The sequence below is a fragment of the Macrosteles quadrilineatus genome, unplaced genomic scaffold, assembly GCF_028750875.1.
Source record: "Macrosteles quadrilineatus isolate MER2022 unplaced genomic scaffold, UCM_ALF_1.0 Scaffold_4__1_contigs__length_99947679, whole genome shotgun sequence".
NCBI lineage: Eukaryota > Metazoa > Arthropoda > Insecta > Hemiptera > Cicadellidae > Macrosteles > Macrosteles quadrilineatus.
The window spans coordinates 80,599,728-80,623,879 of record NW_026542597.1 but is presented as its reverse complement, the minus strand read 5'-3'; the positions used below and the strand labels follow the sequence as shown (position 1 = coordinate 80,623,879).

The 24,152-nt window shown below is 36.2% G+C and overlaps 1 protein-coding gene across 1 annotated transcript; it reads left to right on the top strand.

The window, feature by feature from the left end:
- The first annotated feature begins 1,128 nt into the window (after nt 1-1,128).
- LOC128992471 (ras-related GTP-binding protein A) lies at nt 1,129-19,845 on the top strand. The gene is made up of 7 exons (XM_054416057.1): nt 1,129-1,399; nt 7,529-7,628; nt 8,225-8,291; nt 14,863-15,085; nt 16,572-16,667; nt 17,313-17,527; nt 18,372-19,845. The coding sequence occupies exons 1-7, from the start codon at nt 1,388-1,390 to the stop codon at nt 18,622-18,624; spliced, it is 966 nt and encodes a 321-aa protein (XP_054272032.1). The 5' UTR covers nt 1,129-1,387; the 3' UTR covers nt 18,625-19,845.
- The last annotated feature ends 4,307 nt before the right edge of the window (nt 19,846-24,152 follow it).

Below are 24,152 nucleotides of genomic sequence, written 5' to 3'. Positions count from 1 at the left end.
TCCAAAAATCGTTTCTTTTGCACCTTTCAATAAAGACAAAGCGATTTTTTTGCGAATAAAATATGACTCTTATGTCGGATTGAGTTTTAGTCTTACAATAGGTAACTGTCATTATATATTGCTAGAGCAAACCGCATACCTAGCATTTTTTATCTCAGAAAGTAAAGTAAACTCGTATAAAAACACCGAACAAATAAATGTGCACTTACATAAAAGGGAAAATCCTCTTAACACAGTTTAAAAGATCTCCACAAAGTCTAAAATGAAATATATGTATTTACATACGTAATTAATATTTTTTCTTTAAAAGTACCTGTGAACCAAGCTTTCCTCGGGGAAAATCATTAGTATTCTCTGATAGTATTCTTTGGTCAATGCCATTTATCCAAACAGATTTTTGTGGCCTAGCTATTTAATTCCTCTAAAATAGTAATACAGTATCGTAGTTGACTTTGATTTGTAAGCAACATTTATGTTTCTCATGGAATATATTACATGTATAATTGGTTGTTGTTTTTTGTATCAACAAACCCAAATAAATTTAACATTAAATAGAAAAAGAAGAAATTAAAAATGAAAAAGGATGGCGTTTCATTTATAACTAATACCAAAAAGCAGTTGAAGTAACTTTTAAACAGGCAACTTTTTTACCTAGTGCTAAAACATATATTTTATTAACTAACCTGAAAAAGGAGAGTGTTATATCTTATTCTAAAATTATTCTAAAGTGTAATTATTATTCCATCTGAATCGGTAGACGGCCCGCATTTCATCGCTTTCTATGCAACATACGGGCCTAATTGGTGATTTACTATTGTCAAACTGTTCATAATTCATGTTAGTTCAAAATCATAAAAATCTGTATTTAGTAGACAAATATATTTGTATCATAACGGGAAATACCTCCTCCAAACCAGCTTAAATCGTGCCTGAAAAAGTAAGTTTTGTGCGTTTAGCATGTATCTAGCGGCGAGGCAGCCGCTGCCGGGACTGCAGTGACGTCACCGCGCGCAGTCCGCTCTGTCTGGCCCACCTCTTTTACTCCATACATCTTGGACAGGAATAGGATCGTCCGTCAGCGTCAGCTATCTTCGCTTCAGGCAAGTGAGTTGCTTTGCTCGACGCAAAGTGGAAATACTGGGAGTGGGAATTGGGAATCATTGTGTCTGTCAAGTAAAATACAAATACAAAATACTGATTGTCAGAGATTGATGGTTTGGTTTGGTTATGTTGTGTTTATAAATTTGTTGAAACGTAGTTAATTGGCCGTAGTTTATTTTATTTAAATTTTATATAGGCTACACGTCTTGCACAATCTGCTTAACATACTTAAAATATTTATTTATAGATAGATCCATCACGTGGTGTTGTATTCATCTGGGTGAAAATGAAGAAAAAGGTAAGAAAGTTAAATGTAAGCTTATTCTATGATACCTTACGGGTACAGTTTCTTAACTGGGCTATGCTAATATCAAGAAACTGTACCCTAACTTACTAGTAAGTTAACTTTTGTCAGGCATAGGCAAGAACTTACATTTTTCTTAGTGAATTAGCATCAAATGACCTCACAATTCTACATTAACTTATGTAGGCCTAGCCTAGGCCTAACTTAACACTTGTGTGGACCTGGCAATAACTTGGCAATAAGTAGTGCGCGCGCTACAAAATATCTATTGCTGGCCGCTTTGCGGCAAAATACGTCCGCGATGCGTATTACCGATGATGCCAACAGATAGAGGACACTTTAACGGACACGACAGTATCAACATTATGTACCTGGGGAGTAGTATAAGGGGGGTAAAATCGGCAAAAAGTAGTGCGCGCGCTAAAAAAAATCTATTGCTGGCCGTATTGCGGCAAAATACGTCCGCGATGAATATTACCGATGATGCCAACAGATAGAGGACACTTTAACGTACACGACAGTATCAACATTATGTACCTGGGGAGTAGGATAAGGGGGGTAAAATCGGCAAAAAGTAGTGCGCGCGCTACAAAAAATCTATTGCTGGCCGCTTTGCGGCAAAATACGTCCGCGATGCGTATTACCGATGATGCCAACAGATAGAGGACACTTTAACGTACACGACAGTATCAACATTATGTACCTGGGGAGTAGGATAAGGGGTGTAAAATCGGCAAAAAGTAGTGCGCGCGCTACAAAAAATCTATTCCTGGCCGCTTTGCGGCAAAATACGTTTGCGATGCGTATTACCGATGATGCCAACAGATAGAGGACTCTTTAACGGACACGACAGTATCAACATTGTGTACCTGGGGAGTAGTATAAGGGGGGTAAAATCGGCAAAAAGTAGTGTGCGCGCTACAAAATATCTATTGCTGGCCGCTTTGCGGCAAAATACGTCCTCGATGCGTATTACCGATGATGCCAACAGATAGAGGACACTTTAACGGACACGACAGTATCAACATTATGTACCTGGGGAGTAGTATAAGGGGGGTAAAATCGGCAAAAAGTAGTGCGCGCGCTACAAAAAATCTATTACTGGCCGTATTGCAGCAAAATACGTCCGCAATGAATATTACCGATGATGCCAACAGATAGAGGACACTTTAACGGACACGACAGTATCAACATTATGTACCTGGGGAGTAGGATAAGGGGGGTAAAATCGGCAAAAAGTAGTGCACGCGCTACAAAAAATCTATTGCTGGCCGCTTTGCGGCAAAATACGTCCGCGATGCGTATTACCGATGATGCCAACAGATAGAGGACACTTTAATGGACACGACAGTATCAACATTATGTACCTGGGGAGTAGTATAAGGGGGGTAAAATCGGCAAAAAGTAGTGCGCGCGCTACAAAAAATCTATTGCTGGCCGTATTGCGGCAAAATACGTCCGCGATGCATATTACCGATGATGCCAACAGATAGAGGACACTTTAACGGACACGACAGTATCAACATTATGTACCTGGGGAGTAGGATAAGGGGGGTAAAATCGGCAAAAAGTAGTGCGCGCGCTACAAAAAATCTATTGCTGGCCGCTTTGCGGCAAAATACGTCCGCGATGCGTATTACCGATGATGCCAACAGATAGAGGACACTTTAACGGACACGACAGTATCAACATTATGTACCTGGGGAGTAGTATAAGGGGGGTAAAATCGGCAAAAAGTAGTGCGCGCGCTACAAAAAATCTATTGCTGGCCGTATTGCGGCAAAATACGTCCGCGATGCATATTACCGATGATGCCAACAGATAGAGGACACTTTAACGGACACGACAGTATCAACATTATGTACCTGGGGAGTAGGATAAGGGGGGTAAAATCGGCAAAAAGTAGTGCGCGCGCTACAAAAAATCTATTGCTGGCCGTATTGCGGCAAAATACGTCCGCGATGCATATTACCGATGATGCCAACAGATAGAGGACACTTTAACGGACACGACAGTATCAACATTATGTACCTGGGGAGTAGTATAAGGGGGGTGAAATCGGCAAAAAGTAGTGCGCACGCTACAAAAAATCTATTGCTGGCCGTATTGCGGCAAAATACGTCCGCGATGCATATTACCGATTATGCCAACAGATAGAGGACACTTTAACGGACACGACAGTATCAACATTATGTACCTGTGGAGTAGTATAAGGGGGGTAAAATCGGCAAAAAGTAGTGCGCGCGCTACAAAAAATCTATTGCTGGCCGTATTTCGGCAAAATACGTCCGCGATGCATATTACCGATTATGCCAACAGATAGAGGACACTTTAACGGACACGACAGTATCAACAGTGTCGTGTCCGTTAAAGTGTCCTCTATCTGTTGGCATCATCGGTAATATGCATCGGGGACGTCACTACTTTTTGCCGATTTTACCCCCCTTATACTACTCCCCAGGTACATAATGTTGATACTGTCGTGTCCGTTAAAATGTCCTCTATCTGTTGGCATAATCGGTAATATGCATCGCGGACGTATTTTGCCGCAAAGCGGCCAGCAATAGATTTTTTCGGGCTTGCGCACTACTTATGGCTGGAGTTATTGCCAGGTTCACACCAATTAACTTAACTGGATTCTGACCAAGGTTTAACGCTCACTTCTAAAGTATGGCAAACAATGTGTCATTAAATAACCCAAAATAATAAAAACCTTATCCATCCTACTTCAAACTAACCCAAACTCGGCATCTTTATTGAGCTTGTCCCATAGGCTGAATACACCTGTTGTCTGCCTCTGGCCTAACCGCCATTGTTGTGAAACTGGCAATAACACAGCAATCAGGAGTGTGCACACTTGTTAAACTCTTATTTCTGGCCGTGGCAATATTGAACTGAAATACTAGGCTAGGCCTACTTATTGAATATTTTGCCTTATCTACCTAAATTAACTTAGACTATGGGTACACTTCCATATCTGCTGGCAACTTGTGTGAACCTGGCAATATCTAGGCAATAAGTAGGCTAAGTAGTGCTCGCGCCATAAAAAATCTATTGCTGGCCATTTTGCAGCAAAATATCAAAATCGCGATCCAGATTACCGATGATGCCGACAGATAGAGGACACTTTAACGGACATGACAATATCAACATCATGTACCTGGGGAGTAGGTTAGGGGGGGTAAAATCAGCAATAAGTAGTGTGCGCGCCACAAAAAATCTATTGCTGGCCGTTTTGCGGCAAAATACGTCCGCGATCCATATTACCGATGATGCCAACAGATAGAGGACACGTTAACGGACACGACAGTATCAACATCATGTACCTGGGGAGTAGGTTAGGGGGGTAAAATCAGCAATAAGTTGTGCGCACGCCCGCTAAAATCTATTGCTGGCTGTTTTGCGGCAAAATACGTCCGCGATCCATGTTACCGATGATGCCAACAGATAGAGAACACTTTAACGGACACGACAGTATCAACATCATGTACCTGGGGAGTAAGTTAGAGGGGGTTAAGTCAGCAATTTTAAGTAGTGCGCGTGCCCGCTAAAATCTATTGTTGGCCGTTTTACGGCAAAATACGTCCGCTGGCAAAATACTTTCGTGTCCGTTAAAGTGTCCTCTATCTGTTGGCATCATTGGTAATATGGATATGGTCATATTTTGCCGCAAAACAGCCAGCAATAGATTTTAGCGGGCGTGCGCACTACTTATTGCTGATTTTACCCCTCCCTAACCTCCTTCCCAGGTACATGATGTTGATACTGTCGTGTCCGTTAAAGTGTCCTATATCTGTTGGCATCATCATGTAGCTGATATTTTGACGATTCAAAAAAAGGCAGTTCGTAATATTGCTAATTCAAGATCCCTATCTCATTGTAAACCTCTTTTCATACAATTAAAAATTCCAACAGTAATTAATTTGTACATTTTTCAAGTTTTACTCTACACCAAGTCAAACTTGCATTCTTTCCCCCTTAGATCTGACACTCATGAGTACAATACTAGGGGTGGAGGCAAGCTCAGCATGAAACCTCATAGACTGGCTAAAACGGGTGACTTTCAAAATTAGCTCAATTCGCTTTTTTAATAAACTACCTGATAGTGCAAAATTTGTTGATTACAATATTTTCAAAAATAGAATTTATAATTGGCTAATTCAAAATCCTTTCTACAGCATAAGTGACTTTATAAAGTGTAATTTTGATGTAAATTTTAATTAAAATAAGCTATTATACCTAATTAGTTGTACTTTTTATATTATTTGGATGTATCAGAAACTTGATTGTATTTGGATGATTATTTTGTAATGTATATGACGTGTCCTATTTCTTTGTAAAAAAATCAATGGAATAAATGATTCTTATTCTTATTCTTATTCTTATTATATGGATCGCAGACGTATTTTATCGCAAAACGGCCAGCAATAGAGTTTAGCGGGCGCGCGCACAACTTATTGCTGATTTTACCCCCCCCTAACCTATTTCCCAGGTACATGATGTTGATACTGTCGTGTCCGTTGAAGTGTCCTCTATCTGTTGGCATCATCGGTAATATGGATTCCGAACGTATTTTGCCGCAAAACGGCCAGCAATAGATTTTTTATGGTGTGTGCACTACTTATTGCCAGGTTCACACCAATCTGTTGGCTCAGATTAACCTTACCTAACTAACCAAACGATATATCGAAAAATTGATGTATCAATAGATATTTTCATTCGGTTGTTTGTGCCAAAAGATATGGAAGTGTACACCCGTATTTTAAGCACTATAGGCTATTTGCCTTTGGCACTTTTAGGGAAAACAACAATTTCACTCTGTAAATCGCGTTTGAACATTGCAAAAAGCGCTAGAAATCAATGATTTTTGGGGCTTGATTTTTCTTTTTTTTTACTTAGCATAGGGCCTATGTTAAAAATGTGTTTTATCTTATTAAGTTATTTAGTCAATTTTAAATGCCATTTTTATCCAGAAAAACAGGTTTGAAAAATATTAATAAATAGTAAAGTGCTTAACGGCAAATTAATGTAAACCAAATTAAATATAAGAATAACCTTACCCATGCTCAGGTTAACAAATGGCCGATTTTGGTTAAACCTAGGTTAGAGTTAGGTTAGTATTAAGTTATTGACACATTTACCGGTCAAATGTGGCAATATTTTTAATGCTTTTCACAATTTTGTATTGCGTTTTTCAGGGTGATATAAGTTATCTTACCTAACTTAGCTATGCTAATAGCGATTGAAACTGTCGATTTGATTAGTAAACCTTCATTAGATTTTTTCACTATCAGCAAGTTTGGTTAGTTAGGTTAGGTTATGACAGTTTAATTTTAAATAACTGATACACCTAGTAAAAATATCGATTGTTAAACGATATTTTCAATTTGATAGTTCCAATCGATATTAGCAGAGCCCACCCAGTTAGGAAACTGTAGGCTACCCAAGAAGTTTCATGCACCTAAAATCGCCGATTTCTAGCATTTTTCTTGATTTTCAAATGCAATTTTCTGGGTGAAATAACATAGGCGTTTCCCCCAAAAGTGCCGAATGTAAAAAGTGCTTAAAATAGTCTAATTTAGGTAAATAGGTAAGCAAAAAAAATTCAATATAACATAGTAGTATAAGTTCGGTATTACCCTGGCTGTTTTGCAGGAAAGTACGGCCATGTACTGTAAAACCAATAATGTCACGAGATAGAGCCACACATAAACGCACACAAAAGATTCAAGGTTGATATACCTGGCAAAAAGTTGGTCATACAAAAAAGGCGTAAAATCAGCAATAAGTAGTGCGCAAGCTTGATAAAATCTATTGCTGGCTTTTTTGCGGAAAAATACGGCCGCGTATGGTAATACCAATAATGTCACGAGATAGAGGACACTTTAAGGCACACGACAGTATCAAGGTCATATACCTGGCGAAAAAGTTCATCATACAAAAGGGCGTAAACGGTGAACAATAGATTTCATCAAGCGTGCACACTTCTTATTGCTGATTTTACGCCCCTTTTGTATGACCAACTGTTTTCCAGGTATATACCCTAATCATATTTAAAATTGTCATATGGTAGTTGACTGACATCATGATACTCATTATTTTAAAATTATGGTTCTTTTGTAGGTACTTTTGATGGGAAAAAGTGGCTCCGGCAAAACTAGCATGAGGTCTATAATATTTGCCAATTATATCGCAAGAGATACCCGTCGTTTGGGAGCTACAAGTAAGTATTTTGTCTTTAAATGTGGTTTAATTCTTCCTGTCTGATAAGTAGGCCTAGCCCTACTTTGTGTAGCCTAAATTTTAATAACTTAAGGGAAAAATCAACCATGTTAACCATTTTCAGCATCTCCACCTTTGCACCTAGTGGGACCAGGTTACTTAGACTGCAGCGTAACAAAGACAAAGTGGGTTTTGGAGTCAACTTTTTTAACAATTCATTTTGTCGCCTTTTAGTAGGAAAGCTACAAAACTCCTCTTATTTTAAACTTAAGGTTATTGTGATGGGGTTTAGATTTATCTTCTTCTCAATCATTTATTGGGGAAATTGTGTTAAATTACCGGGTGCATTTCAATATAGCTTTCATAGTGACTTCTGTCCATGTTGAGGAGGATGGGTTGTGTTTAATTTCATATCTGTAGACTAAAAACTAAGCCATTCTGGACTTCAAAACTGAGATAGTTATACCAAAAATTGGAATCACTTTTGGTTTTGAGCAAGGTAAATTAAACATGAATGTTTAAAATATCAAGTTTCTTAAAACATTCAACTGGTTGGATACATTCATATTTATATTAACCTGATGTGTTTGATTTCAGTTGATGTAGAACACTCACACGTCAGATTCTTAGGAAATCTTGTCCTTAATTTGTGGGATTGTGGAGGGTAAGAAAAATTCAATTCAATTAATTAAATTGATTTGAGTAAATTTGTAAATTATTAAGGAAGGAAGGAAGGAAACTTTTTATCAGGGAAAAATATACAATTATCGTAAAAAAATAGGCCTACAATTTGAACCCGTGCATGTTGAAAGCTCTCAACAATACACTTGTTAGCACAATGCCTTAGGCTAGGATTATACTAGGACGCTGGCGTCCGGGAGGCCGGCGTCCGGGACGCTAGCGGGGCATTAAATCAAATGGGGGCGATTATACTAGGGATGCCAGCGTCGGATGCTAAAAATGCCACCGGACGCTCGATTTTGTGCCTTCTTGGGAACGGGGTTTTATGGGGTAAAAAGGGGTATTTTCATATTTCTCTCTAGGCAATTTTAATTAGCTTAAAAGCATATAGGCCTAGTTAAGTATATTGAAGTGTTTTGTACGGTTATTAGTTACGGATAAAATTCAAATAAGTGTAAATTAAAAATTCCCATGTTATTCTTATAGAAAATATTTTTAACTGTTGGAATTTGCTTGTGTATGGATATGTTTTGGTCAAACTTGGCCAATTTGTTTCATACTAAGCTATTAATATTTTACTAAAAACACACAATATTAGCCTCCTTAAAGCAGCAAATTTGGGTACTCGTTAAACCTAATTTTATTTAAATAGATATAAACAAAAAGTGACAAAACATTGAAATATAATGGCAGTCCGAGAGGCTAGCATCCCAACACAAATCACGTCATTTTAGGCTCGACTTGGGACGCTAGCCTCTCAGACGCCAGCATCCCGGATGCCAGCGTCCTAGTATAATCCTAGCCTTAGCCTACTGAGTTACCATGCTACCATTAGGCCTAAATATATAAATTTGTCAATTAAATATCTCCGCCGAACAATGTTACCAACGTCATATTTCTTGAAATTGAGATTTTAAAAGGAAAACAATGCAAATGACATTCTCTACTGTGTGGCCGTGGGATACTTTGTTTTTAAAAATATATATTGGTTAGCAGCACTCTCAAGTAATTGAATGGAATTGCTTGGAAACTGCCTGGACTTAGGGTTTCAGGGCCCCGGGCAAATTTGAAAATGGGGCTCCCAGTATGAATATACAAAATATAATGCGACTTACATACACAACTATTATAAGCAATGTAAAGGCGAAATAATATTTAAACCTGTTAGGATATCATTATTCTACATTTTGTATAAAGTAATTTTATACAGTATATAAATTAAGTATTGAAAGAAATCTGTACGGTATTTTTAAACTGAAATAGATAGAATATTCTGTTTGTGGCATTGATTTTAACAAAAGATCCGTAATTTTTTACATAAAAATATTTTTAACCCCCCTAACAGGGTAGGGGGTGACTTATTTTTTTTCAAATAGCAACCCCTATTGAGTGACCCCTCATTTTGAAGGGTTTGTCAAGACATAAGCAATGGTGCAAACCTCAAGTCGATATGTCACCCCTAAATTTGGATTGGCAAAATTTTTCATCCAATCAATTCCATACAGTAAAACCGGTCTTATTATCTATATAAATAAAATTAGAGTTTTGTCTGTACATTGCTCAGAATTATATACTTTTAGGTTATTTTTACGTTTTATACATTAAAGAAGCAGAAACGAGTCTTATCTCAATTTCTGTCTGTCTGTCTGTCTGTCCCTTTGTCTGTAACACTCAAGATGGCATTTTACGCAATCTTCTCCGTGAAAACCAGAGTACATATCAAGATCCAAGTCATTTTAATGTATTCACTGGATTGGCGAGAGTGTCTTTAGTGATTTAAATATAGCCTCACTACTTTGTAAATAAAATTACGGACGTTCAAAAATGCAGTTTTGTGCGATTTTTGTCAAATTTTTATCACATAATCGTCTATGAAATAACGAACAGCTGTTCGGATCAAGATTATTTTTTCTAGCTGTCAATGACATGTTTACAAATAAATGTTGTTTACAAATACCGCAACTATTTCGAATCACGTTTTGAAAGCAAATCCCAACCAAGTGAGATTAAAAAAGTTTTTCTTACATAACGGATTTAATTAATCGCAAGTGCAATAATATAGTCTAATAGTGTAACCGTAAATGAAATTAAATAACTAGACATCGTCCAAATCGGAACCAGAAATTCTTTGAGTATAAAATGTTTCTTGAGTTTTGACAACCAGAAAGAAGAAGACCTTGAATCAGTGTTGTATAGGGCTGTGACACTGAAATGATCGTCGCCAATAGCTTACAAAAAAGGTTTCCACTCATTGACGGCGCTTCAATGGCGGTTGTGTAAAGTGTAAAGTAAAAAATCACAACTGCAGTGGGTGATTGTAACAGAGGTTTAACAGAGGAAGTGCTAAACTCGCTTTTCCAATGTGTCACTTTCTGTTTCTACTCACCGTGTGATGCAATCGCTGGACCATACAGCCAATAGGCCCATAGCTCATATCTTGGGTACGTAAGCCTACATATTTATTCATAACAACCTTTTTGACGACGATCCTTGATACCGGTACTTTTCCATAGAATACATGGCCTACCTACTTAAAAAATAAAATTACAAATGACCAAAACCCCAACATTGTGTGATTTTCGTCACATTTCCTTCTAATGTTAATAGATATACTAATTATTGTTTAGAGAATGCGTAATCTATTAAATAACAAAAAGTTGTTTGGGTAAGGTTGCTTTTTTTCAAACTGACACCGATAAGTTTACGCTATAACTTTTTACGAGAAAATCCAATAGCAAGAGATCAATAACCTCGGGACTAGATATTAATGTATTTAATTGGTCCGATTTACTATAGTTCTTAGGTAGGTTCTTACGTAGGTACTGGTTCTTTTCCTTAGAACCGGTAGTTTACAAATTTGATATCTTTGGTGTTGCACCTTATTTATTAGAGCCGTCCGTATTCAATTTAAGTGATGTCTTAACTCTGTATAAGTTTTGCTTTTTCTGTCTGGATTCCAAATCTTAGCTTACCCGGTATGCTAAGAAAATGATAACCTATTTGAGTAAAACATTTGTTGGGCAAACCATCATGAATTGTTTACGCCTTTATATTGTTTATGTATCAATAGTTCGTGGCCTTTGTTGGATTGTTGTATTGTGTTGTTTTGTTGTATGTTGGTAACGCATTAATGTCCTTATTTCTCAGTGTTTCACGGAATGGACAAGAGCACCTTTGATACTGAAAATGTCAACCGGAATAAAGTGTTAAATGGTGAGGTTGAGGTAGTACTTTAAATGCGTTTAAGTTAACCGATGTGGAAAGTAACTTTCAATTATAGGCCTACTTTAGGGCTACGCTTCATGGATCTATAAAAGATTTTTTAGTTTAATCATTGGACATATGGACCAACACGATCCGGGTGACATTTAATTGCGAAGCATTTATTTTGGCTTGAACTGTCAGATACTGTATTTGCGAAGGTTTATAATATAATAGTTTTGCCAGCATATCTGCAAATATGCAAACTAATTGCTGTTCTTAATCTTAATATAAGAAGGTTTCAACTGACTACTATAAGATCCCCGTGCGTAGAACGGGCACACAGCTAGTTGTTTATAAATACGTAATTTGGTGTTGTGGGATAATAATTTTGAGCTTAACAATCTATTGCATGCATGGAGGGACCTGTTAGCCGAATTTAACCTGTTTATTACTTCCAATTCTTCATTATTGTTGTCTGATAATAGGACTCCTAGATACTGAAAACTATTTACTTTCTGAAAAGAGTGGCTCTCTATCTGTAAGATATCATCATCATTTTCTTCTCTACCAAGAATATATATGCTATTCCGTAATTATAGCGGGAAAGACGTCACCAACTCTTGCTAGCGGATCACTCAAGTCGGCGTGCTGGGAAGTTTCCAGGGTTCGTAAATTATCAATTAAATAATAAGTGTTTGCACGACCTGCCTAGACGGGTTCAACTCTGCCCGCAGCGGTTTAACAACAACAGAATCTCGTTAATTTATTTTAGTACACCTCGTCACCCTCTTATATATTGTAAACACAATCCAAAACTATATGTTTGACCGTATTAAATCTTTAACATATCCCGTGCAAGCCCTAGCATACACTAACACGGACTTAAACAGGTCCTAACACCTATCACTGGTACAGATTTGTATGCTCAAATGTGTAGAGTGAATCAGGTGTGAACGCAGTACCGGTAACCAACAGCGCTACTGTACCATCATCATTCTTCACACCTGGGGATATCTAATTAAATTAAATTTAGAGACAATAAAAAATCTTACAACGAATACAATTTTGAAACAAATTAATGTTGTAGTTTCGTCAACCTCAAATGTTTTAATCTCTAACTTAATGCTGGCGCGCTCATGCGACCTTGTGTTTGCACCACCTGCCTAGACGGTTTCGGTTCAACTCTGCCCGCAGCGGTTTAACACCAACAGAATCTCGTCAATTTATTTTAGTACACCTCGTCAGTCGTCACTGTAATAGAAATAATAGTAAACACTATTAAGAATATCGGCGAATTACCTGATTAATCCAGGGACCTTCACTAAAACCCACTTTGGCTATACGCAAAATCACGTTTTCAACTCGGCAAAATCACTCAACACAGCGCACGTCCTAACACTGGAAATCGCAGGATAAGAATGTCTCTCGCATCCCTAGCCCACAAGGGATCTCCTCTCCTTCCCCCTCCCTAATCCTCTAGGGATGGGGTATCATCTGATTCATTCCTAGCTGATCGATTACGTCACAAGTTACAAACTTGGCGCTGTCACAATTCACAACACAACGCCAAGACCGCCGACTAGTGGTACAGGTTATGTTGTTATTTACCTGCGCCGACTGTGAAATTATACGGCAGAACTTTAATATCGTCGCTGATTTAAACAAAACGTATAATTTCCACCCATGATGTGTAACTTAGTGTTCGACAAAGTGTATGCATGTTATGTACGTGATAGTGTATTCGTGATCGCAGTTCACCACCCTAGCCTAAACAACAACATTGGTCATACTTCCCAAAGGTTTATAATAGGCGTGGGGGGGTTAAATGAAAACAGTTTATCACTTGTTTTGTACATAACAAAGCTATTCCGTGACTTGTATACTTCTAAAACAGTGTATTTAGTGATTTTGCCAAAAGTGAGGTTATCCCTACTTTAACCCTAGGACAGCCTACTATTTCCCTTACCAAAATAGGTTTACCACTATCACCATAGTAGGAATAGGCCTACTGATAAATTAATAATAAATATAATCTTGATCCCTCTAAAACCTTGACCCATTACAAGTCATCCCCTACCCTGTTAGGGGGGTTAAAAAGTATTTTTGATGTAAACAAAAATGCCTGTACAAAAAAATTCCACAAACAGAATATCTATTTTCGGTTTTAAAAATACAGATTTGTTTCAATTCAATACTTAATATAAACACTGTATGATATTTAAACTGTCAAAATATTTCCAATGTACAATTTTATGGTTTGTTGTAACTGTAGGCCTATTTATTAAAATTCAATAAACTACATAAGCAGGTACCTTGCTAATTCCTTTGCAATACCGAATACAATAAACTAATGACTATTGGATATTGAAGTCTAATTGTATCAATAGACAAAGATTAAAGACTTTGCAACAAATAATTCAAAAATTCGGTCAAAATAAAAATTAAGTAGCACAGAGTATGATTATTTAAAATTTATTTTTCACTGTGATATCATAGATTAAAGAATTTTTTTGATATGTGGAAATACATACTTTATTTGGAGCTTGAATGAAAACACATGTAAAAATAAATAACAGTAATTAATTAAAGTACTGAAAATAAGTTAGAATGCCAAAATTTTGAAATATTTACTTTAATCTTGAACACTTGCGGCAACAACCGTGGTGCTTTCCCTGATCGCAATAACATCCACGATGATTTCTCGCAAGTTTGGATATCTGTGCTGGTGCTCTTATATAAAAATCGCCCAAAAATACATGGGGATTTCCTACAATCATGTCAACATCCGTGATGATTCCCCGCTATCACAGCAATTCCGTAATCATTACTTACGATCACGGCCAAATCCGCAAAAATTTCTCTTGATCATGGCAACACATGTGATAAATGTCTTCTGATTGCGGCAACATTCGTTTATCTTCCAAGCCACCATGTGAAACCCTTTATTTTACACAGCTGCGATGATTTCACACATCGCGGCAACGGCTGTCATGATTTCTTGTGCCTATTTCCAGTATTCATAATAGTTTCCCACGATTGTAATTTTCAACTACGCAAAACGAGAGAGGTCATTTGGTATGCGTATAATTAATTTTTGAACTTATTAAGAAAACCCACTTTACGAGGGGAGGCCACAGGCGCTCGCTCCGTCCGCCCATAGGTAAGTTCGGCCCTGCCGGCATGGCCAGAACTTTTTTTCTGAAAATGTTAACTTTTGTCTATACAAACATGATCGTAAGAGCTAAAAATTACTATACCAATATGCGTTGAGGACAATTATGTAGACATAAAGTTTTCCAAAACTACCTTCTGTACTTGAGTGTTTGTATTTCAACGCTGTCTGTGCCCAGTCAGGAGGCTTTCATGGAGAACTACTTTGCGAGTCAGCGAGACAACATCTTCCGCAACGTGGAGGTGTTGATCTATGTGTTCGACGTAGAGTCCCGAGAGCTGGACAAAGACATGCACTACTATCAGAGTTGTCTTGAGGCCATCCTGCAGAACTCTCCTTGTGCCAAAGTCTTCTGTCTGGTGCACAAAATGGATCTGGTGCAGGAGGATCAACGAGACGCGGTGAGTAGATCTGAGTCGATCATGGCAATCGTGGAATCCTAAATTGTTGGTCTGTAATGTGAAAGTTAAAATGTGGTCGTAAAAACAATCCGCAATCAGTAACAACAAGTAGACTACAGTGCTGAATTGAGTGAATGAAAGTACGTGTAGAGTTTGAGATATGAAGATTGGATACGTTTTAATTTTATTTCTCATACATAAATGCCGAAGTTAAATCACCACAACATTGGAGTACATAAATTTTACCTGTAAAGGAAAATAAGTGACTTTGGTTATGATGCTGACTCACAGACAAACAACACTCTAGCTAGCTTACTTAAGGGTGTTTGGTAAAAAATCTGAAATTCACAGGGAGAAGGGGTAATGCGATTCTCACCAAAATTGGCATTCAGGTGTGGAAAAACAAGATAATAATCACTAGCTATTTAAAATTTGGTTTCTTATAAAATTTTAAAAAATTTAAAAATAGCTCTTTGTGTTTAGGGACAATTTATCTGTATGTTGGAATTAAAAAAAAGTGATATGTTAACTCGGCTGTGAATTCGTACCTTTGATGCCTTGCGCTGTCGGAGCACTACTCGTTGAGAGTGTGTACACTAACACCGGGGCATTAGAATACAACGATAAACATAATTCTTTCAATGTTAAAAGATGTTAATAATTACGTGATGTTAAAGTATTCTACAGCCCCGGTGTTAGTGTACAAACTCTCAACGAGTAGTGCTCCGACAGCGCAAGGCATCAAAGGTACGAATTTATAGCCCAAAAGAGTTGACTTATCACATTTGTTAAAATTACAACATACAGATAAATTTTCCCCAAAAACAAACAGCTATTTTTTCATTTAAAAAAAAATATTATAGAAAACAAAATTTTAAAAAAATTGTTAATTTTAAATAGCTAGTGATTATTATCTTATTTTTCCACACCTGAATGCCAATTTTGGTGAGTATCGCATCACCCATTCTCCCTGTGAATTGGTACGAAAGATGAAAAACTTACTACTTTCAAGCTCCATATCTCGCTTAGTATTCAAAATAAAAATTGTTTTCTTATATATTTGTATCTCTAATTAGTACAAGTGAACAATAACAAAATATCAGACATGAAAATTTTTGACCAAACACCCTTTTGTCGTAAGATATTATTGAATAATGTGTCCCCTTCGTAATGTCTGCAAAGAAGCACTAGGTCAAATGGCAAAGGAGATGTACTGTGTTCCAACGGGTCATAAGAACACCGCCAACTTGTTTACAAGTTCTTTGGACAGATTCACTAAGAAAAGCAGACAGCCGGGTCATGAGCTTCGAGTTTGAGATACAAAATGGGGTTGTATTCAACTTCAATTCTATTAACTACTTATGTATGACTATATTTTTATAGATAATCTCTTTTTATTAAGTAAAAATATTTCAATCTGATCCAGATGTTGGTTTGTTGAATCTAACCTGCTGAAAATAATTTGGTTCCTTTAATATTATTGCAGATTTTTCGAGAAAGGGAAGAAGACCTCAGAAGACTATCAAAACCACTTGAGTGCACATGTTTCCGAACATCAATATGGGATGAAACCTTGTACAGGGTATGTTTTTCCCACCAACAAGTTTCTATACAAGAAATTATTTTATTTGATTAATGCAAGAGTCACCACTTGTAGGGGGTAGTTTAGAAAATCTAGATCAGTAAGAAATGTAGGCTACTAGTATTTAAAATCTTTTGTGTGTTTTTTTTTCTGTAGTAGATATAAAGTTTTATATTATATACTTTAAACATCTACATTTCAAGTTTAATTAATAAATTGATGATTAATATTAGGATTTAAGTTTTATTTAGGCTTTATGGGAAGGATTTTAAGTTTTTATGTTACAATACAAATTTAAAATATTTGGAAATTGTTTGGAAAATACACACCTATGTCTTACCATCAGGCGAAAGAAAATGTACTAATAAATTAAAGACAGAGCAGAGATGTATATTTTGTTTCAATTGCCTCTACCTCCTTATCTTAGGAGGCTAGGCCCAACCTAACCACATAACTGGCAGCACCACACACACTCACATGTGGTAGGGGCTACCACTTAACCGCCTTGTCAATTCTTCATGCAAGGTATAGAGGTTCAAGATATCATTACATTTTCCAACAATGACATCTTGGTTGGTGAATTGCGGGATTAAAATTGAAGCCCGAAGCTGTGAAGACCAAGCTGCAACTGATTTGTGTCAACAGGCATGGTCGTCCATCGTGTACATGTTGATTCCTAACGTGAAGGAGTTGGAGACAAGTCTGAACCAGTTCGCTAATATCATCGACGCAGATGAAGTGCTGCTATTTGAGAGAGCGACGTTCCTTGTCATCTCACACTGCGAGCGACGACCTCACCGAGACATCCACCGCTTCGAGAAAGTTTCCAACATCATAAAACAGTTCAAACTCAGCTGCAGGTATTTTAGTACCTAGTTCCTTTGATGATCAAGTATTATTATTGACATGTTTCGAAATTACGGCTAGATGTTAATCATTATTACTGTGACTGCTTTTTTGGGTTTCAAATCATTAACAGGTTATTTGTTTAAGACTACTTTAGTAACTTATTGTTAACTAATGCCAATTATTCAATTATTGTGAATTAGACATTTTTATGGTAGGCCTACTTATATTAATGCTATTTTATAGGCTTTTTTATTGTGTTACAGCTAATATTAAAGTGACCTTTTGTGTTACATTTGTACATTCACAATAAATAAGTTTTTTATAGCTAGATCTATTTTAATACACAAAGTTGTTGGATTTCTTGAACAATGTTTGCCCAATAATGCTCTCTAATTTAAATTTAATGAATCTCTCTCTTTTACAATCTCTTAGTTTTACAATCAAACTCTGTTTTAAAAGTTTTGTCATGTACTTCTTTTAATATGCTAGGCCGTAAGACTTTAGAATTTTTCTACACACAATTTGAGGTTAGAGGCTAGCCCTAGAGGGTCATGGAATCATCATAAAGCTAAAAGTCATTAGCAATCAGTAGTTTAGTCGTAAATTTTCCAGTTCGGGTAATGCTCATTGTCTCAGAAAAAACACAGGTTTAAAGAATAGGATTAGCAAAAAAGGGTAGGAACACCATTTTTGCCCACTTTACCACTGTTGTTGATATTCGAATCCAGGATCTCGGGAGACTAAAGCCTCGCTTTACTACTAGACCAGATCGTTTCCCACTGTTGTATACTAAGTGTTGGTATGGCAACAACAATCAATGAATGTTCTAACATACTGCCGAAACTGTTTTTCCAGTAAAGTGGCAGCCCAGTTTCAGAGCATGGAGGTGCGAAATTCCAACTTTGCCGCTTTCATTGATGTGTTCACGTCCAACACATACGTGATGGTGGTCATGTCAGATCCCAACATCCCTTCGGCCGCGACACTCATCAACATCCGCAACGCTCGAAAACACTTTGAGAAACTGGAGCGAGAAAGTCAGAACCAGAGTGCGCTCACTAGGCCTTCGTACGAGGTCGATTCGTGGAATGCAGCGAGAGTACCTTGAGTTTAGTGATGCAAGTTCTCTTTTGTATCTGAGATTTATATATTGTTATTGTTTTGTATTCGTGCATGTGTTCATTTTTAAATTGTATTTATGGTTTGACTAGAACTAACTGAGGTTAACATCTCAATGTTACATTTGTGACTATGTTAGCCATATCGTGCTACCCTTACCCGCTTTGATAAATGTTTTTGCTAGTAAAAATATTTGTTCAGCATAAAAGCTTCTCAATGAGCAAATAAAATAATGACGGAAAAAAATGTTATTTCAACTCTCATCTCAGTAGTAAAGCCTGCTTCAAAAGGATATTGTGATCATGACATCGTGATGGGAAGTCAACTTCAGTTTTTAGTCTACGTTTCTAGTTGACCCTAAAATTTGTTTTCCTTCAAATGTTTTAGTAATTAGTTACCTTTATGACCAAGATATCAAGCAAGTATAGAAATCAAAATTGTAATGTCACTAATCATATTGTAAAAATTATTTAATTTCAGTAATCTTATAAAATATGAATTTTTATACCGTTATTATTGGTTTGTGTAGCTACAAATAAATATATTCTTAAATTAAAGTGAGCTCCTTTAGCTTAGTAGACTATTTTACACAAGTTAACATAATCATGGTTTTTCTTGTAAAGTTGTGAGGTATCGAAATAATTTTTTTGCTGAGGTAATCAGACAAATTATCCTGTAAAGTTTTAGCATAATTTATATCTGTGATAGTAAACAACCGTGGATACCCTTGCCTCCTTTTCTGAGGTAAAATATATCGCTAGTTATTCTAGGAAAGGGCCTGCACTATGCTATTATTTCTCTTCTCTATCGGTTTTACGAATATTAGCGTTTCCTATCATAGAGCAAAGAAGTTTTTGTACTATCTAAATAGCCAATAGAACCTACAACCCTTTCTCAATGGAAGGAATTGCTAGCATTCGTAATACCTGAAAACCAAACATCTTGTAGTTAATGCCCAATTATTGTCAATGGTAATGAATAGAACCACATAATGGCAAGAAACAAATTTATATTCTTCTGTGACAAATGTATACCATTGTTGTGAAATCTTGTTTTGAAATCAATTAATGTTATACATGACTTTTTTGCATGCATTGTGGGAATAGTACGTAGGATAATTTAATACTGTTTATAATTCATGGTATTGTTATTTATCTGTATATAAATTGAACTGAAAATGTTAATGAATTATATTTTTTTATAAAATTTAGGTTGTTTTACTCTTATTTCATGGATTATCCTAACTCTTAGATTAAAGTGGTAAATAATAAAACAAACAATGGTAACTTACAAGTAATTTATTGTAACTAGTGCACCTGTTGCTCAAATTCGAGCAATTGCAAAGTATTACAGGCGTTATTTCAAAACGAATAACCCTAACAATCATAATTTCCGATGTGAAAGAATCAACTCCAAAATAATGTAATCAATCACTCCACTACAGTTATCAAAACTGAAAACGACTCGCTCTTGTGTGTATCATGTGTTTACTATGAACAGCTGTAATTAATACAAATTATTCGTCTGTTTAAGTAAACAAAATCTTTTCTTCATGAGAAATACATTGGAATTTTGATGGCCTGTGGGGCAAAGCCCGAGGACTTTTATTACAGGAATTGGTGAAAGGAGGCGTCTACACAAAAAATACTTGAAATGCCTCCTCTTCTGATCTGACTGTAATTTGTGTAACAAACCTTTCAGTTGCTTCATGATGCATACATATTTCTATAGCCTCATTAAGTTTTAGGTCTTTTCTGCGCAAAAGCGTCTTATTTAATTCAGTATTGGTTATGCCTACAAAAAGTTGGTCGCAAATTAGAGTATCTTCAAGGCTTGTCTTGCCCGTGTCCTGATCCTAACAAAGTAGAAGCTATAAGCCAACTTTCAGCTCCTATTTCAAAAGAAGAAGTCAAGAGATTCTTAGGCTACGTTGTGTACCTATCAAAGGACTGGTCACTCGAGAGGCATCTCATATAGTGATAGGCTGAATCCAGAAAGAATTTGTAGTTGCCTACCAGAGTGCCTAACTGATTGTGTGGCATGCCACACTCATGTTTCCAATACAGCGCCTGATGGTAATTCTTTGCTGCTTGAACTTGACTTTGATTTGTTTAGCCCATCCTCAGTAACTATCAAAGGAAAATTGATGATCCCACTTCTGACACCATGTTCATTTATGTATTAATTAAACTATTTTAATTAAATAATAATTTCTAAACAAGATAGTGTTTATTATACAAATTCATAGCATAACATGAAAATCAACAACTAGAGATCAGCTGGTTATATCAATACCAACAGTATCGTCGGTATTTTTCCTGTGTTTGCTTACTAATGTCATCTGGTGAACTCACAGGTCTGGTTGAACATTGAACCCAACCTTGAACCTAAACCAATCACATTTTCTCAATCTTGGCCAGATATTGCAATTCAGGCATAAATAATCCTGCATGGATCCATACATTGGGTGGACCGATGCTTCTAAGTGTCACTAGTTGGTAGCATTACGCTATTGGCCTGATGTTATCGGACTATCCGGTAAGTCAGTTTAGTAACCCTCTAAAAAATCAGCAGATAGAACTTTTGAAAGTCTTGCCTGCTTTGAGAGAATTGCACAAATAGTTGTAATAGTTGCTTATGATTTGTTTAGTTAAATTTTGTACATTTAACGTAATTATTATGAAAAGCATTCAAGCAAGTCGGTATTCTACATTCAACTATCTCAAAACATTGCCAGAAGTAGTTGTTCAGGCGTTTATTGCTTGTCTTCATTTTCTACAAATATGAGGCAGTTTTTGAGAATGCATTCTGAAATTTTCCTTAATATGACACTTATGCGAATTAAGTATCTATATATATAAAAGGCAAAGCCCTCACTGACTGGCTGACTCACTCACTCACTCATCACTAATTCTCCCACTTCCCATTGACCTAGGAGGCTGAAATTTGGTACACTGATTCTTTAGGCATTAAATAGGAAAACTAAGTTGTTTTTATTCTGATCGGACTCTCGGGCTCCGCCCCAGTGGCTCTGGAGTTTCCCATGTTTAACCTTATGTTATGAGTACTCATATTTAAATGGAATTAAAGAATCTTAACAGCTGTTTCAATTAAACAAGTTGGTTCTGTTCTATGATGTTCAATAGCATTTAAGTTACAAGGATTACCAACAGGGTGCAGCACTATTATTTTTTTAAATTTATGACAACAGCTAATTTGCAACCAAAAGGTGAGGTGAGTAAGGGTAGCGAACGAGCTAACCTGAAGGCAAGTGAGCGCAGCGAACGAGCTCCAACCTAAAGGTGAGTGAGCGTAGCGAACGAACTTCAACCAGGACGTGATTGAGCCATGCGAACGAGCTCACTTATGAAGTAAACCGGGGCAAAGCCCGCGGGTACAGCTAGTTTTCTTATAAAACAAAAACACAAAAAATACTTTTTCCTACAGTTACCTAACAATGTACATGTTCTCTCACTGATTTGAGAAAGCAAAGTGGCCAATTCGCTCATCAGTGTGACAATGTTAACATTGTCTCACTCTAATTACTTTGTCTCACTCCAGATTTGCAACGTCAAGGCACGAAATAGTGAACGCGTAACATGCAGGCAACGTCGTATACACGCGAAATACGTTGGCAGCACTGGCTGTAAATCAGCTGGTCAGCTGTTGTACTGTTGTATTTGTCACTTCACATTAAATGTTATATTAAAAGTTCACTTCTGTGTAAAAATAGGTTATGTTTCTTCACAAATTTATTTGTTTTATGGTAACTGTAGGAAAAGTATAATGTGCAACTCGAGTTCAAAGTACAATTGCCTCACTAGTTGCACAAATAACTATATTCTTCTTGGGCAGCAATAAACCCCAAGGCGTGGCTTGCCAACACCATGATATCATCAAAATATTTCTAAGTAAATAATAAGAAAGCATGTTTATAATAGCCTATTTAGATTTAAATATTGATTTGAGAATACCTAGTTACTTTTTTTGTTGTTTTTTGCCTCCTGATCACAATATAAATTATTACTAGAGGTTGGTACCTTATAATCCGTCAGTGTGATCAAAAGTCCCTGATGAAAGGCAAAATCGGTGTTTTTTGATCACACTGACGGATTAAAAGGTACTTTAACCTCTAGTAATACGGAATACCTAGTTATTTAAAACTGCAGAATCATGTAGTTGTTTAAATTCCCAATATCACAAGATACATGTTATTATTTTGTTATAACCTGATTTACAAAGCAAAATAAACGCAAAATACTGTACCTATTTTATCAGTGGTTGTTTCCAAATTGTGACTTAAATGTAAACTTAAAACTTTCTCTGTATTATTTGATCAGTGGTCATCATCCGCATTTTCCCCTTTGTACTGTGTTTAGGTCGTGGCTTAATTTTAAGCTGCTATGATCATTGATTATTTGATTATTTATTGCTATGATTCTTTGTTTTGTTTACATTTAAGTCGTTATTTTGTAACCATCATGGCAACCCATAAGGCCAATGTCAAAATTTAAAAACATAGAGTTACCGTACCTACTTTTAAATTGTATAGGCAAGTCATTAACAAAAATTGAAATTGGTTTCGTCTTAAACCTTCCAAACATTTGACAAAACAACCTTGGTAAGTTTTGCTAAAATATGTTCAACCGTTATTGAGTTTATGTGTTAGAAAGTTTGCATTGAAGTCGATCCCAAAGAGCTTCACCTTGCTCCGCTCAATTATAAAAAAATGTGTTTTGCACTAACATTGATTTTAAAAAATCTAAGAGGCTTTGTATTACTAAATAATTTAAGACTTTCAATTTGCAATTATATTTATTGTCTCGCTCAATAATTACAAGACAATACATTCATATAAATATACTCTTTTACACAAATAAACTATATAACATCCAGACGCATACAAAAATTCAACATTTCAGCCTTTTCATTACATTCATAAAAATACAGTTTTACAAACAAAACGTACATTATGTCAACCCTGCAAGATGACAAAGCAAAATTATTTTAATACATTATGTTTGAAACTTAGTAATTTAAAATGTCCTAAAGCTAATATTTGTACATTATGTAAAAATGAATTTACAGGAACTAAAACAAAAGGTATTAGCCAGAAATAAATGTAGGTATTCAGACAAAAATGTATTAATAAAATGGAATGATCATATTTTTGTCTTTTAATTTTTTCCAAGCACACAGTGAAAATTTAAAAACTATTAAAACCCACAAACTTATTGTTATGATACGATATATGTCCAGTGTACATAAAAAGATTAAGAAAATACTGCAAAATGTTATTTATGGTTTTTAATGGTAGGTAATACAGATCATCGAGTCACTGTTTTTTTTCAGACGTAATTTTCTCTCAAGTAGATCATAAAAATTTTTTCCACAAGTTTTGAACATGCATGATGATTTTCCAAATTGTATTTTTGAAACAATACTCACATTTCCAATTAAGTATTTTCAATGTCAAAAACCTGTAGCATATCAACTTATTCATTGTAATCTCATGAA

Bases quoted from the DNA above. Each gene is read 5' to 3' on its own strand.
- LOC128992471 (XM_054416057.1), top strand. The intron at 16,668-17,312 runs GTATGTTTTTCC...TTGTGTCAACAG, and splicing joins GGGATGAAACCTTGTACAGG to GCATGGTCGTCCATCGTGTA. The intron at 17,528-18,371 runs GTATTTTAGTAC...CTGTTTTTCCAG, and splicing joins CAGTTCAAACTCAGCTGCAG to TAAAGTGGCAGCCCAGTTTC.